This window comes from Sinocyclocheilus rhinocerous, unplaced genomic scaffold (genome assembly GCF_001515625.1).
Source record: "Sinocyclocheilus rhinocerous isolate Xijiao unplaced genomic scaffold, SAMN03320098_v1.1 scaffold57, whole genome shotgun sequence".
In the NCBI taxonomy this organism is placed as follows: Eukaryota; Metazoa; Chordata; class Actinopteri; order Cypriniformes; family Cyprinidae; genus Sinocyclocheilus; species Sinocyclocheilus rhinocerous.
The window spans coordinates 518,587-535,847 of NW_015652130.1; the positions used below are offsets into that span (position 1 = coordinate 518,587).

The 17,261-nt window shown below is 36.5% G+C and overlaps 1 protein-coding gene across 1 annotated transcript in view; it reads right to left on the minus strand.

The window, feature by feature from the left end:
* The window catches only part of LOC107713473 (FERM domain-containing protein 4B-like), a 49,157-nt gene extending 34,444 nt beyond the window's left edge, over nt 1-14,713 (minus strand). The window contains exons 1-7 of the mRNA XM_016518987.1: nt 14,552-14,713; nt 9,189-9,254; nt 9,005-9,099; nt 8,445-8,537; nt 2,582-2,671; nt 2,128-2,185; nt 1,721-1,807 (exon numbers count right to left, since the gene is read on the minus strand). Coding sequence (XP_016374473.1) covers nt 1,721-1,807; nt 2,128-2,185; nt 2,582-2,671; nt 8,445-8,537; nt 9,005-9,099; nt 9,189-9,254; nt 14,552-14,713 — 651 coding nt within the window. The remainder of the gene's footprint in view (nt 1-1,720; nt 1,808-2,127; nt 2,186-2,581; nt 2,672-8,444; nt 8,538-9,004; nt 9,100-9,188; nt 9,255-14,551) is intronic.
* Between the last annotated feature and the right edge of the window lie 2,548 nt (nt 14,714-17,261).

A 17,261-nucleotide genomic window follows, 5' to 3' on the forward strand; every position in this document is an offset into this window, starting at 1 on the left:
CATCAAAGTACTGCGAGAGCTATAAGAGAGAAGGCGTCTCCTTATGCTTTCTCTCGCCGTACTTTGATGTCATACACCGATCGATCTTCAAGTCGAACACGCCTCTTTACTCTGGCGTGTCACGTTACCGAGTGTAATTTTTCATATGAATTTTTTCATATCGCGATATTATCGCAAATGCAATTAATCGTTCAGCCCTAGCTTATAGTCATCAAATGTGAAAGATATTTGAAAGATTTTTAGGCACTTGGTAGCCAGCACACTATATCCACAAGAAGAATTGTACACTACCGTTTAAAAGGTTGGGAATTGTGAGATTTGTTTAAATGTACTTTGAAAAAAGTATCTTATTCTCACCCAAGGCTGCATATATTTGATCAAATAAAGAGTAAAAGCAGTAATTGTGATATATATAGTATAACAATTTAAAAACTTTCTAAGGCTGGCCACACCCGAGACAATTTTCAAATCTTAACCGATTTTAAAACCATGGGAGACCACATGAAGACAATTTCAACCGATTTTTAGCCTTATAATCCTCTGAACACACACACTAGATGATTCGACCAGACCGCGAGACCACACACTTGATGATTGCAGGAACGATTTCACAGTGACACGAGATCTCACAGAGACTCGCGAGATCAAACGTGACTACAGAAGAAAAACAAAGAACAATCAACGTTGTTAGCTGGCTTTCCCAACGCGTGTTCTGTTTCACAGTGAAAAACAAAGTATAAAAAAAGAATATGGGTGATGTATTCTGCTTTCGTGGCATTTTTGTGGATGCCAAGTTTCAGCTATAGAAGCACGCAACATCTGGTAGGTGACGCTTGCTCGCTCTTATTGGCTACCACGGGTATCACGTCAGAGGCAGCCCGATCAAGAGTCGTTAATATCAAACTTGTTTGATATTTACGATTTGAGTTCCGGGACGCTCCGTCTCGATCTGGAGCAGATAAATAATCGTAATGACACCACACAATAGAGGACTTTTTGGACAAAAAAATCTTTTGCGATAAGCCTTGAATCGGGCCACTCCCCCGATCGTTCGGGGATGCAAATCGGGCTTAAAATCGGCCTTAAAATCTTCTAGTGTGTGGCCAGCCTAATTTAATATATTTTTAAAATGTACATTTTTCGTCTTTTGGCAAATCTGAATTCAGCAGCATTTTTTCCAGTCCCCAGTGACACGATTTTTCAGCAATCATTAGCACATAATATGCTGCTGTGGTGCTCAAGAAACATTCCTTATTATTATCAGTGTTGAAAACAGTTGTGCAGCTTAATATCATTGTGGAAACCAATACATTTCTTCAAGGTTCTTTGATGAATAGAAAGATCAAGAGAATAGCAATTATTTGAAACTTTATAAATGCATTCTTGCTGAAATAAAGTATTCAATTTCTTTCTGAAAATAAAACATTTATATTCCAATTTGTTTTCCCAGTGAAATATCCATACTGTACACTTGTGTGAGAAACACTGATCACAGTCTTCACACATTTCTGCAAATTTATTCAGCAGTTTCTGTTCAGGCATTCACACTGCTATGCAATTATTTGAAAGACTTTTTTCCATGGTGGTCTAAAATAGTGATATTAAGAATTTCAGATGAACCCACCCATAAATTATGACTGTGAACCTAGAAAGAACTGTAGAATTATTTCCATCACCACTGTGACTTTTAGCACTTGCTAAACAAAACAAAACAGCACACCTTTCGTGGCTTGAGCTTGTCTTGCAGGTCGTACTGGCCAATGCCTTTGTAGCTAACCCCCAGCCACCACGGTATGTCCTGTTTGTCCTGTGAAAGGGATGAGATTTTTTTATTGAAAATGAAACGTAATTACTGCTTTGTCTGGCAATGGTAGTGAAATCAAAAGATCAAATGGGTCCAACCTACACAGCCATTCACATACAGTAGCAGCTATTTTAACAGCACTGTTTGATCCCAAAGACATTTCTAATGATCCAAGCACAATTATAATTAGTCTACACACATTTTACTAGTGGTTAATTATTTAACTAACCATAAATCAAAGGACATATTCATTATGACAGCTTCAGTATTCATGTCTAGTTCTGGATTTCCTAAAATATCACATGATAAATCAAATCACACACCTTCACTTTGTAGTAATGAACTCCATATGCGGGCAAGGATTCAACTAAGGTCAGATACCTGTTGAACAACAGTATAGCAAAGACAAAAACATCAAGGATGAACAACATTTAACCTTAGTAAATCATCTATATAATGTGTCACTGACAGCAGTCCTACAATTTATTTCTCTCAGTGCTTTCACAGTGAGGGACAATGTCAATATATCAAAGCAGCAGCACAAATCAAGTTGACAGAAATGACCTTGTCTCTTCCCAATGAGCTAAAGTGTGGCTAGACCCGTTGAAAGCAGTCACTATCATTAATGTGGTCTAATTAATTACGCAGTTTCGCCTTTCCACAAACAACCCTGGAGCAGTTATCAGAGGTAGAAGAGCAGGCTCAGACTTGTAGCCCCTGTACCTACGTTCCTTGAGGTTGTCTATGTCAGACATAAAAAATGATTAGTGTGCTTACCGTATGATAGCCTGTCCACGACTGAGGCCTTTCAGCTTCTTATAATGCTTGATTACTTTATCTTCACTAGAGGACAAGAGAGAGAAGCATTACCATCCGCACAAGTGCAACAAAACAGCAATTGAGCATGAGACCAACATGTGAATGTGCCATTTAAATGACGTGGCTAGTCAGACTATTAACTAGTCAGATATTACACCAGGTGCACCCATGTGTGAAATGCCATCTGGCTGGCTGTCCTGTGAATCACACACACACACGGCTATTTATAGAACTTGCTTGGCGGGCGACTCAGAGACTCCATGTGGGCTACCAGGTGCCCATGGGCACCACGTTGATGACCACTGGTCTAATGTATAAATGTGATTTAAGAGATAACGATGTTTGTTTGAGGAGAGCAGATATCATTCTTTTGAAATAAAACTCTCAGGTGACAAGCGATGACACTGATAGACCGATATTTGAATATTTTCTTCTAAGAGCTTCTTGATGTTTGAAGAGCACACTGGTTTTTATCTTTTATCATCCTGCTGGAATTCCTTTTTAGATAACTGGGCTCCCACCTCAACTCTTACACTTAAAACCAATCAGTGTTTAAATTACATATCATTGTGAGATGTGCATTTTTTCTATTCTGCAACTACGAAAATCTTGGCTTGACTTTTTATAGTCACTCAGAGCCTATATATAAAGATTAGATGTAAATGTAAAACTGAACTTTCCCATGTAAGGTTACAAATTCAAGCTGAAGTCAGGGATGATGTAGTGCTTGAGCTAATAGCATCTTATCTCAGTGGAAAGATTATGATATACTTCAATGTCAAAGTCTGTGACCTGAATATACAGGTAGAGCAAAGTGCTATTCAATTACAAAACATGTTAAAAGTAATAGTTCTTAATATTTTTAATACTAAGTAATGCTCTTTCAAAGCTGTATGATTTCTTTCTTCTGTGGAATAAAAGCATGCAATTGCATTGACAAACTCCATCTAGTGCAATATTAAACTTTTCTTCTTAGGTGTTGCATGGACAAAAGGAAGACGTACAGGTTTGAAATGGCATGAGGGTGAGTAAACAATGACAGAATTTTAATTTTTTGCGTCAACTATCCCTTCAAGAGTTAGAGGAGGCCACACATCTAACTACAACAAAACTACGCAAAAAAAACTGGCACCATCATGATGGACCAAAAGACACAACACCTGAATTCATAAAACAGGACAGCAGTGTTATTGAAAACCCTCATGTCATGGACTTCCAGACATCTGATCTGCTCTAGCAAGCTTTGATCTGATGTTTTCCAAAATTGTCTTGAGGGTGCAGTGGGCATTATTGCTTTTACAGGAAGCAATTACTCAAAACAAAGCGCAAGAACTGATCTAATTTAGCAAAACAATGTAAAACCATAACATTGGATTCAGAATACTTAGAAAATGAATTGAAAACAAAAGGAAACAAGTTACAGAACTGATAACATGTAAAACCTTTCTAACCCTGCTTATCAGCCCATTAATACCTTGCTTGACAAAGCACCACTATATTCCCTGGCGCACTTCCCTTTCCAAGCCAGTTGGTTTTGTAGTTCAGCAATTTACGATAAGTTTGAAGGTATAAATCTAGCAGGCTGGGTTGATGATGTGGTAAAATACAGTAAGCTGGTGCCTTGAGACCGCAATGCCTTGTCAGCAATCTGGAATTCATTATGCTGCCTGTACTATCAAACAGTTGGCAAGGAAGGGCGGGCAAATGCTTAACCCAGCACAAGCAACGCATGGAGGAGTTAGAACCATGTGTCAGCTTTTTCAAGAATACACCTACCCTCATTGCAAGGAAATCAGTGGGAAATGGGTCATTTGAAGTCGACGTCCTTGAACCAAAGGCAACTTTTGCTTAGAATACATGTTCAACAAGATCAAGTATTATCATAATAGTATTTAATAAAGTCCTCATTTAACATCACTTCCTGAACTTTCTATATTCTCTCTATAGGACTAGGACATATGGAGGGTGGTCTTCTAGGAGAACCCCCGCTTGGTTGTAGAGGTCTACCCGACCGGATTTTTTGCGCCGCGGGATTAAATTCCCGAATAAAACGCGGTAGCGGTCGGTAACTCTGGTGTAATTTGAACGGGAGCGGGCGGTCTAACAATATCCCGTTCCCGACGTCCATTTAGAACAGCATATCTGCGCTTTATTCTTATTGACCACCGGTACAGCTTGCGCTCAGGACTGTTATGCACGCACTGCACGCATGCTTTAAAAGTCACGCGTTTTATTTGCGTGGGCTGTGCGCAGCATGTGCATAACGATGCTCAGAACAGGCTGTACCTGTGGTAAATATACGGCCCTCAGACAGAACAGGCAGGTTACGTTGTTGAAAAAAAATTATATCGCGATACATATTGATATTGAATTATTGTCCAGCCCTACTAATAGGCTATTTTTGTACAACCTACATTGTTATTTTTTTTCTCTCTGCATCACTTTTTCCCTATTGTGTCGTCAATGTTAAACGAATTGTATCCCGACAAGACGAATAAAAATAAGAAATACAATTTTTGTACATTTTTATTTTCTCTGACACTTTTTTTCCTACTGTGTTGCATAAAATATTAAACGAATTTTGTGTTTTAAGATAATTCATATAAATTCAAGTCAAAGTCAATAAATTCAAGACTCTTGACAAGACGAATAAAATAACATACAATTTTGTGCAGACTACACTTTTATTTGTCAGCCTCTCTCTCTTTCTTTCAGTAGCGGAAATTTAAATGTGAGATTCTGGAAACGAGATCTAAATTTAGCGGGAACGGTCAGGTCGGGAAGAAAATTATTCTAAATGGACAGCGGGTGAACAAAGAGTGAATATATAGCGGGAGCGGGTGGGTGCGGAATCGAACCTTGCGGGAGCGGGACTAAAAAAAACAGTCCCGCACAGACCTCTACTTGGTTGCTCCTGACATAAACTACAGACAGATGACATCAGCATCCTGCATGACGCCCTATCGTCTGCCAACGGGAGATGTCTCCACTCCCTCTCCTCTAACATCTATGCAGTCTTAACAGTGGAGAGGAGGAGGTTTATAGAGAGGTGGGGGTCTTCTAACGTCCTACATAAACTTAAAGCCCTGGGCCTCCTCCCTCAGGCTTTATGAGATCTGGGAGCCTTCATCCACATGGAAATAACAGAAACCAGAGGAAGAGAAGGTCTGAAGGCTTGCTGTATCCTAAGCCCACTTAAACTATAAAAAGACGCTATCAGTAATGATACGCTGCCTGCTACCAGAACTGCTCGACTGCACTGCATAATTATTTGCCAGCAAAGAGTAAAGGGAATATCAGCTATAAAATTTTACTCACATGACCCACCAATCTTTAACCAAAAACTAAAAAACTAGGCATTCACTACAGTTTCAAAAGTATGGGTTCAGTAACATTTTTTAAATGTTTTTGAAAAGTCTCACCAAGGCAATTTATTTGATCAAAAAATACATTAAAAACAATAATATTGTGTCAAATATTATTACAATTAAAAATGTTCTATTTTAATATACACTGTTTCCCATACATTGATATATTTGTGGCGGCTCGCCACAGTATCAACACTGACCGCCACAAATAGATTTTCCAAATGGCTTTGACTTGGAATAAACATAAGCACTGCACGTTTCAAAATCAAAATGCCGCACGTGTGTTTTTATATAAATGTATCAGGGAACCAATTGTCTTCAGTAAAATTTTGATGTCATTTTCATTTAATCTTTCCTATAATGCCTGATAAGGTAGCGTTTATGAGCACAGCGCTGCTTTGATTACAGCCGTTACCGGGGAAACCGCCATTTCTGCCGCTCCAAAAGCGCCTCCTGCTGGCAGAGAATGAATTTGCACTTTCAATAAGCCCGTCTGCTGTTTTATATTTACATTATATAAATATACATATATATTTCCCCCAGGGGAAGTACCGGCACACATAAAGTGTAAGTCTATGGGAAACACTGATATATTTTAAAATATAATTTATTACTGTGATGGCAAAGCTGATTTTTTTATCAGCCATTACTCCAGTCTTCAATGTCACATGATCCATCAGAAAAATCTAATCTGAATCTAAATCTAATCTCTAATCTAAAATGCAAAAACATCACAATTTTTTTCCAGGATTCCTTGATGAATAGAAAGTTCAAAAGAACAGAATTTATTTGAAATAGAAATCTTTTGGAATATTAAAACAGTCAGCTTTTTTTTTTTTTTTCAATTTAATTAGCATTATTTCTTAGAAAGAAAAAAAAAAATGGACCCAAAATCTCTGACTCAAACAGTGGAACAGCGAACAGTGCTGTACAATATTTTGTATATTCTCTCTCTTTATATGCATTTATTATATCGTTATTGAAATATAATTTATTTAAAACACACACACAATGAAATGTACATCTGTAACTCATTGTCATATAATCAACCATGCACATCATGTGAGATCAACACGATTCCACGGAAAAGAAGAGCAGCGCCAGTGTGCCACTTCCTGTTGTAGAAGTACCAGACATACAGTAGATGTAAAAGGCCCGAGTGAAAGTAGCTCCAATATGCCACCTGTGTACTCTAACCTTCCATTTTTATGCAAAACCCTTTCAATATGTCCCTTTTGACAAAAACAAATCAACACAGAAAGAAAACAAAGCTTGTCGAGCCATTTTACAAGGTCTTTAACAAGTTCCCCACTGCTAAACAAGGTAAACATTTTCAGAGCAAAAGGGACTGTTAACACGCATCTCTGTTCCCAATAGTGGACAAGCTTTGTTTTCTAATAATGAACTGCAAGGCTATTGAGAAAGAGTGACCAACACATGCTGAACCTTTCTGAGCAATTCTCCCTTATATTTTTTTTGTGTTAACAGATTGCTTTATCCCTATGCATCCCATTCACTGCCTCAAGATCAGTCCATGTTAACAGAGAAGGCAAAGAATTCCATTACTTACAATAACTAATCATTTGGAGTAAACCTCCTGAAAATTTATGAACGGAGAACTAGGAACTAGGTAATATACCTACTGGTAAGATGACTGTGATGTGCTTAGAAAGTGGGCAACATTTATAAACAACGAAAATCTCTAAACTGAATTATGCTCTGTCTAACACAAAATGCACATGCCAAGAGTCCTTTTTAAGGTTTAAGTCCAGAAATATCCAAGCCAAGGACATATACATCAGATATATTTACTGCCAGTTCTACTCACGTATTAAATGGTTTATTTGGAAATGATCAACTAGGGCTGGATTCACAACAAAACACTGCGGCACACAGCCTAAACATTAACTTAAAATGCTTGCTTTTAGGCTGCAAAATGGACAATATATTTACTGTATGTGTATTTTTCAATATAACAATTCAGCGCTACTCAACTGGCTCAAGGGCCAAACTGTATGTATATATACACATACACATTTATTATTGAGTTTAACAGTTCCATTTTTAAACATTTGAAGCATTAAGCTTTATATTACAGCAAAATGCAAATGCAAAATACTAAATAAAATTACATACAAAAACTTTGAAATGGCTCGAGTAACAAATTATTAGTATTTCCCACCTTTTTTGCTACAGTGGAAAGCATCAAAAAAGCCGCTTGAAACACGATTTACACCTTTACAAAGCTTCTCTTGCGCATGCAAATTTAATTTACGCTTACGGTCTTATGTACACTTCCACAACTCTTACCCTGCACATGCAAATCTTTTTGACGTCATTCTACCTTCATAATATCTTGCATTTGCATGTTGAAGTCGCATCAGCATGTCTGTGCAGCTGGCGCCCCCTATTGGATAGCCATCGAACATGCAAATGAGTAAATCTGAACTAACCTGACTTGGAATTTGAGCTCAAGAGGTCCACTCTTTTTGGAAAAGTCATGGTCCAGCACCCTGCGATCCAGTTGAAGCCAGTTCGTCTGCCCCCTGATGAACAGCAATAAGTTTAATGGAATACTTTCACATAATTTCATTCATAATAACGTTCACATTGTAAGAACTACATCATTTAACCTCACATGTTGTGTATGATCCTGTATGTGCTTTGTCTGAAAGAATGAATGAATGAATGATCAAAGGATCTTAGCACTGGCAAGAATCCAAAGTAAGCAGGTAAGTATTTAAGAATTACCTCTAAAGCCCTAACTAAGCCTTTTGTTCAAAAGCATGCAATTTGATAAAGACGTATAGTAGTTCAGTAGAAGTTTAGTTCTTATTTGAGGTTGTCTGGCTAATGATTACATACTATAAATTAATATAATTAAAGATCTACCCAGGAGCGTCTTTGTATTAAGTGGCGAAATAGTGCTTAATAAGCAATAAGCAAGATTAAAAAAAAACATAACTATTTCTATACTTTCTATGCAATGACAACAAACACTTCACCAACTTACTTCTCATCAATGAAGGAGATTCCAAAGTATTCTTTCTCCTTTAGGTTAAAATGTGATGAAACCAGATCCAGGAGATCCCGGGACAACAGTTTTGGCTGTTTTCGAGAAAACAGGTGTTATTTATTTTTATTCCATACATTATCTGTCTGTCTGTCTATGAGTTAGTGTGGTGAGTTAGCTTTACCTGGACTAGCAGTTCCAGCTGCCTGTCATCTAGCAGAAGCACCTGACACAGCCGGCCCTCCGCCATCTGTCAAAGTCAAACACACATCCAGTTAGTCTTAAAATATTCAATATTTGTATTTAACTAATTCATAAAAACATGGTAATGAACCACCATATATTGTTTAAAAGTTTGGGATTTTAAATTAATGCTTTTATCACCACGAATGCATTAATTTGTAAATCAAAAGTGACATTTTGTAATGTTACAAAATATTTTCATTTTAAATGAACAGCACAACTGTTTTCATCATTATTAATAAGAAATGTTTGTTTAGCACCACATCAGAATATTAGAATGATTTCTGAAAGATCATGTGACTCAAGACTGGAATAATGGCTCCTGAAAATTCAGCTTTGCCATCATGGGAATAAATTAAATTTTTATAATTAATATATTATATAGTTTATATTATATATATTTTATAAAATATATTTATTTTATATATTTTAAAAAATTTAATTCAGCATAATTGGTGAGCATAAGAGACTTTCAAAAACATAAAAAAATCATACCAACCCCAAACTTTTAAACAGTAGTGTATTTAACATTTTTATTGATCCTGTATGTGTGTATAATATTTTGAACATACTCCTCCATGACCTCTAATACAGATTTAGACATCATCATAACCTACTGCTTTACTTATAAACACTAACCTAATGATGTGAGGAGAGTGTGTCCTCTGATACTGGGTTAATAAATTGGATTGTTTTTCCCATTGGGAAGACTGATCTCTGTGTAGAGTCAGCTGGATTTAGATGTGATCATGGCAGCCTCTTAGCAGGGTGACTTTAGGAGCATTCCGCAAAGTCAGAGGAAAAACTAAATTATGAACATAATTCTTATTTTATTATTATTTACATAACCTTTATATATCCTACATATTAATTAAATGAAATTACTAATTATGTATGAACTTATTTAGGGTGAAGCATTTGATTTAGAATGGGAGAGAGAGAGTGTGAATGAGTGAGAGAGAGAGACTAAAAAAATTTGAACTGATGTAAACCTGAACTTGTAAGGACACATTGTTCTCTTCACCATGTCTAGTACAACGCTTATATTTATTTTTTGCGGTTTACATCATGTTTCCTTACACAATGGCTGCGCAGCTGCATCTGAAAGCCCTTTATAGACTGAGCCTTAATAGAATTCAATATAATCTGAGTGAATCATATCATAGTCATGTGAAATTCCAAACTGCAAATCTTTTTACTGTTCAAAGCTGCCCCTGATAAGCTTTATCATGATAATATAACCATAATTATGTATAATCAATCCACTCTCATCTTATTTTTAATACTGCATTAAATCAATTACAAAATTATTAATACACACAATTAACTTTTCTCCTTCATGCATTAAAATGGTGATAAGCTTGAGGATTCAACATGGAGCATGCGTGAATTCTGCTTAATTAATGAGAACCAAACTCTCTCTCTTCACCAGATCCACCAGAGTACATGTACTGATAACAGTTGATTAATTATCCAAAAATAGCCACTTGCGTGTGAATTCACCAACTTTCTTGAGACTCATATTTTTTATAATATAATATAATTTGTAAATAATTTTAGATTGTATTAATACTTGGAACGGTATTTCTTCAAGAGTAAACATTTCTTAAATGTAATTGTGATCAAATAAGAGCTATAATAAGCTTACTACTGAATAAGAGAGAAAAATGTGAGGGCCAGTCGCTATAAAAAACAAGGACCTGCATTTAAGCTGTCTTAATGGAGAGAATTATTGGTGTTGTTAATTACACAGGCTCCATTGTCTAAGCTTGGATTAGTCACTATAGAAACCCTTTTATAGGACCATAGTCCAGCCCGATGAATGTTTAAAGCCATGCTTTAATAAAACTTTTTATGAAACATGACATAGAACATGCATACTAATAACAATACATCTTCTTGGTGTTTTTTTTTTTTTTTTACAATTTATTTAAAATGGAGAACGTTACTTGAAATTCATTCTTATGCAGTGTTTTGCTTAGCTTAATGTTGAGTTTAATATGTACATTTTGATTAGTTTAATATCATAGCAGTCAATAACGATTACCATACATTAGGAAAATCTGTTCCACCAGCAATGCAGCGAGCCTCACTGGCTTTGAGTTGAACTTTATCTTGCCAAAAACAATGCTCTTGAAAGTGCTTTACACTAGACTCAGCATCAGCATTATTTAAGCTTAATGCAGCATCACTTCCCTGCCCCCTAAGACGTTCTTGCCCCCCCCCACTAAAAAGCCCTCCACTTATCCCTGAAAAAACACCCACTTATGTATTTTCTACTTGTCCAGTATAGATTTACTCATGCAGGGATCTCACTTGTTTTGTGTATTGTCAGACTATACGCTCATCACTATTCACTGAGTGGCTGTTATATCAGTCTGCTAACTCATGTTACAGATCAATGCAGACAAAGAAGTTAGTATAGAGTTTGGGATCTATAATGAATATTTAAACTTATGATTTTATACTTTAATATCTGAAGACAATGGAAGCATAATGGATTTGTGTTTGTGTGAACTAAGCCTATATATGTTGTGCCTGTGGGGGAAGGGAATGAGTGACCATGCAAAACGAGAGGGTCATGTGACGTATAATGCTCTTGACATATGGGTCATTCACCCTGAATTATAATCGGAGTTCAAACAAAGCCCCATACTCCCTCTCCAAAAACATACACACACATGCTTGTGGACACAGTTACCACTAGCTCTAATTAAAAATAGTACTTAAACCATTAGTAGTACCACTAGCTCCAAACTTGTCTTAGTTTCAGTCATGCTTTATCGGTGACCAGAAGACCCTTAACCTCCATGCGCGAGTGTGATTTTCAAGTCCAATCTTACACAAACAATACCGTCTCAGGGTGATTCACAAGAAAAACAAAAGGATGAAATGACTCAGACCTTCCAGTCCTAAAACTACATCAAAATCTTAAAAGAAAAAAAACATCTGGAGAGAAGATCTGTCTGGATGTATAAATATCACTCAACTGTGGAGTGACTCCCAATAAAGTTGATTAAAGAAACATAAATAAAATTGGAAATAAAATTTCTAGTTAAATTTTGATCAGTTTCTCTCACGCATCATATGGGCTCAGACCATGATCATTAACAAACTTGGAATAGTATGGACCTCTTTTATGGTTTCATTTTGTGCTTTTTGGGCATTTGTGAAGCTTCACAGCCCACAGTATGGTATCCCTTCACTTTCACCATATAAAAAAGAGCTGTGTTAGCATCCTGTAAACAAATTATTTTTGTTTGAGAGAAGAAAAAAAATTATATATAAAATAAACCTATAAAATGCAACCATGGACAAGCCAGTTGAGCAATTGAATCCAATGATCAATCTGAAGTGATTAAATGAGTCCATAAGCCAAACAGTAAATACAAAGCAGTCCTAACAAATTAGGTTTTGCTAGATTTGTTTTTACTACTATTAGTGTTCTCAGTGACATACTGACAGTATATTGTGCTATAGAAACATCACCTGAGAGTCTGTGCACTTGACAGTCAGTTTGCTCTTGCTAAACTGCTATGTGACAGTATGGGTGCATTGCATTTTAAGGGTGCACTGAAATACCAATCAGCTTGCTTTGCATGTTTAGCCTAAATAAAGAATATGGCATGCAGTGTCCCCCACAAAAGTAGTATTTTAATGTACATTTTATTAATTGATTAATAATCACAATTACAAAATCATTGAACGGTTCTAATTATTGTTATAACTGGGCAGCCTTAATTTATTTTCTAAATATAGAACCCCTAAGAAAGAATGATTACAACATTTTCCGGCAAAGCCCCTCTTTTACTGACCATTTGTTAACAAAGAAAAACAAACATCCATATTTACTCCCTATTCATGGAAAGTACTACAAGCTGACACATTTTTCACACAGTGTCCACATGGTCAATAAACATGTCTTCACAGAGTTTGAAAAAAATGTGGTTCCACAAAGACTTTAGACACTTCCTCCAAATGTTTTACATACAACTCACATACAACTTTAAAATATAGAAAAGCTCATGATTGTTTACCAGTTCAGATTTCTGTGAGGACAACAAGCATTTGTTCATCTTGATTTCTGAAGAAACCACATCAATGTTTAACATCATATATTATATATTAGATGCCATGAATTACTGAATCCAGGTTAAGGTTATTAGAACAGCATTCCTTAGAAACAATACCATCAGACAGACCACAGCACAACAATAAGAGGAGAAAAAGTGACGCTTACACTCATGAAAAGTAAATGAATTGAGCAGATACAACATCCAAAAGAACAATTTACATTCATATTTTGGCTTAATAGAACTACTCTCAATAAAACTCAAATAAAGTTTTGTCAGACACCTACTGGAGTAGTTCTGTCATCAGTTACACACCCTCATGTTGTTCCATATCCCTTTCTATCGTCCATGACGCAAAAAAAGTAGTTTTACTTATTTTGAAAGTGAATGGTGACAGCAGCTGTCAAGTAAGAGTTTAATTGAATAATAAATCCATTTAGTTTGTTCCTCACATAAGCTATCACATGGCTTCACAAGACTTGGAATAATTCATATGGCTACTTTTATGATGCTTTTTTTCGTTGTTTAGTTAGACTCTAGACAATCCCTGGTCTCCATCCACTTTCATTATATGAAGCAGCTACTAGCCTACATTTCGCTGAATTCATCCTTTTATGTTCCACAGAACAAAGAAAATCATACAGGACCAACATGAGCGTGAGTAGCCTAAATGACGACAGAATTTTTATTCTTGGCTAAGCACACCTTTTAATTTAGATTTACACTATTGCTCAAAAGAATGGGGTCATGAGTTTTTTTTTTTGTTGTTTATGAAAGTTATGTTCACCAAGGCTGCATTTATTTGGTCAAAAATACAGTAATATTAGTACAATTTAAAATAACTGTTTTCTATTTTAATATATTTTAAAATGAAATTTATTTCTGTAATGGCAAATCTGAAATTTCAGCAGCCATTACTCCAGTCTTTAGTGTCACATTATTCTTCAGAAATCATTCTAAAATGCTGATTTGGGGCTCAAGAAACATCTCTTATCAATGTTAAAAACAGTTGTGCTGCACTTAATATTTTAGTGGAAAATGACATGCATTTTTTCAGGATTCATATGTAAAACATTTTTTAAACAGAAATCATATGCAACATTATAAATGACCTTTAATGTCAATTTTGATCCATTTAATGCATCCTTGATGACTAAATGTATTGAATAATATATATGACCCCAAAACTTTGAATAGTAGTGTACATGACATACATATAGACATCTCATACCTGGTAAACATCTCCCAGATGACACCATGTCTGCAGGAACCTCCTACAGGGTACAAGCCCATCACTGTAGCATCTCCTCAGCACCTGTTCAGCCACAGTCCACACTAACTGACTTCCAGAGGCCAGCAGATCCTCTATGCCACAAAATAATCCCAGCGCCATCCCTGTTTGTCTGGCACACTAAGAAGCTGTGTGCTCCCTCTGAGGCTGATGTAACCTAACTGGAGCCTGGAAGAGCCAGGGTCGGAATGCCACTGGCTGGGTTTGAGGCTCTGTATGTAGGCTTCTGTCCAAGTCTTTCCCCCTTGGAAGAGCGCACAGAGAGAGGGCAGGCCACAAACAATCCACACTCAGAGACAAGCCTATAGACATACTCAGTGATGCACACACTCATATACAAAAGAATGTAAGCAGTGCTGACTCACATACACACACATATTTACGCAAATTGTACACAATGACCGTCCCAGCCGTGCCAGTCCCTTCTCATAAACAAAAGTTGTGGTTTCTCTGTGCTTTTCACAAGTGTATGTCTTTTGTGACCAACATTTTACAGACACTTATATAAGACTGATCAAATGAGAATGTTTTGTTAGTCATAGCGATTAAAATAAAGACACACAACTTTATATCTATGGCTCTTATTAAGAAGGCAAGGGTTACTAGCTGCTTCTGTATGAAATTGTGTCTGTTAAGGGCGTAGTTTCCGCCAGACGCCACACTTCTCCACCCGGCATATTCCATAAAGGAAAAATACGCAATATAGGAGGCTGATGTGTTATGATGACTAACGCCCAAACTCTACAGCAAATTATAGAGGAAATTTAAAGGTCTTCATTGGACAAAATGGAATAAAATAGGCCATTTTCCATCCTCTCAGTGAACCCCTCAACTAAATCTATCATCCATTTGACCTCTAGGTTTCCACAGCATCATTTCCTGTTCCAAATTTGTTTAGATTACATTCAATATGTCAGATGTACAGGTTGTAGCAATCCAAAAGGATGTTTTTCTTTCTCCTCCTGCTGTCTGTGTATGAGTTTGGGGTCTTGCATTACACATCTTGGGGTAGAGTTCAGACTTAAAGGTCATTCTGAGAGGGAATCGTACAAATCGAGGAGGAACATGCACACACAGCTGTCATATTTGGCAGACGTTTCTACAGACGTTGATATGTCTCTGTATGTTTGTAAGATTTAAATCTTCTAAAACATAAAGAATGCACTAGAAATAAAGGGATGTGATGCAAACAGACTCTTAATACTAAGAGAAAAATAGCTAGAAATAAATCAAACACTTAAATAGGATTTAACTTGCTAAAATAGCTTATTCCAGGAGGTAAACAGAATCTTAAAATGATGCAAACAAAGTCCATAGAGAGAATGGAGAAACACAAGAAGTAAACAAGTCAGTTAAGTGGTAGCTCCACAGTTAAAAACTACTAAGAAAATGGGCCAATCAATACAGACCGTATGCATCTATAAAAAAGGACTAGGAAGACTGCACTTTTGTGACAACACAATAAGTGATGTGATAAATTACTGTAGTTATGCACACAGACATATGTGCATAGAGTATATTTAAAGCTGCAGTCCGTAACTTTTTTTGGTTAAAAATGATCCGAAATCAATATTTGAGCAAGTACATAACCAGCCAGTGTTCGAAACTATCGCCTTACTTTAGCCCGATTCACAACGGTAAGCTTATAATAATGTTTTCTAATTTAAATGGTACGGGTAGGTTTTCGCGGGAAAATCAAGCATGCCACTGCGTCATTACGTCACTTCTGTAAACATAAAGAAGTTGTCCCAGCTACTAGTCTATCGCATGTGAGGATCCTGCAGGTGGGCAAGAAAGATAATTCTGCACACAGCTGCAATTGCAGGTTTTCAAACGGAGATGGCGACAAAGAGGCAAAACTTACAGACTGCAGCTTTAATCAAGACAATACACACAACACATATATTTGCTTCAATGTAACTGGTAATAGAGAAACACTACTGTTCAAAAGTCTGGGTCGGTAAGATTTGAAAAAAAATTTTTTTTGAAAGAACTCTCTAATGCTATATTATTGTAAAAATATTAAAAATGAACTGTTTTCTATTTTAAAATATAATTTAATTTATTCATGTGATGGCAAAGCAGCCATAACTCCAGTCTTCAGTGCCACATGATCCTTCAGAAGTCATTCTAATGTGCTGATTTGGTGCTAAAGTAACATTACTTATCAATGTTAAAAGCAGTTGTGCTGCTCAATACTTTTGTGCAGACCATGATAATTTTTTAAAAGTTAGAAAGAGAATTTATTTGAAAGAGAAGTCTTTTGTAACTTTATAAATGTCTTTACTGTCACCTCTGATTAATTTGATCCTTTTTACCACACACTTTGTAGCTCATGAAAATCAGCCTTTATATGTGACAAGTGAAAGTGATGTGACATGTGGCCAAGTATGGTGACCCATACTCGGAATTAGTGCTCTGCATTTATCCCATCCAAAGTGCACACACACAGCAGTGAACACACACACACACACACCGTGAACACACACCCAGAGCAGTGGGCAGCCATTTTCGCCATCACTCCTCCCACCTACAATCCCTGCCGGTACGAGACTCGAACCCGCAACCTTTGGGTTACGAGTCCGACTCTCTAACCATTAGGCCACGACTTCCCACGTATAATATACAGCATTATAGACACTATGAAAGC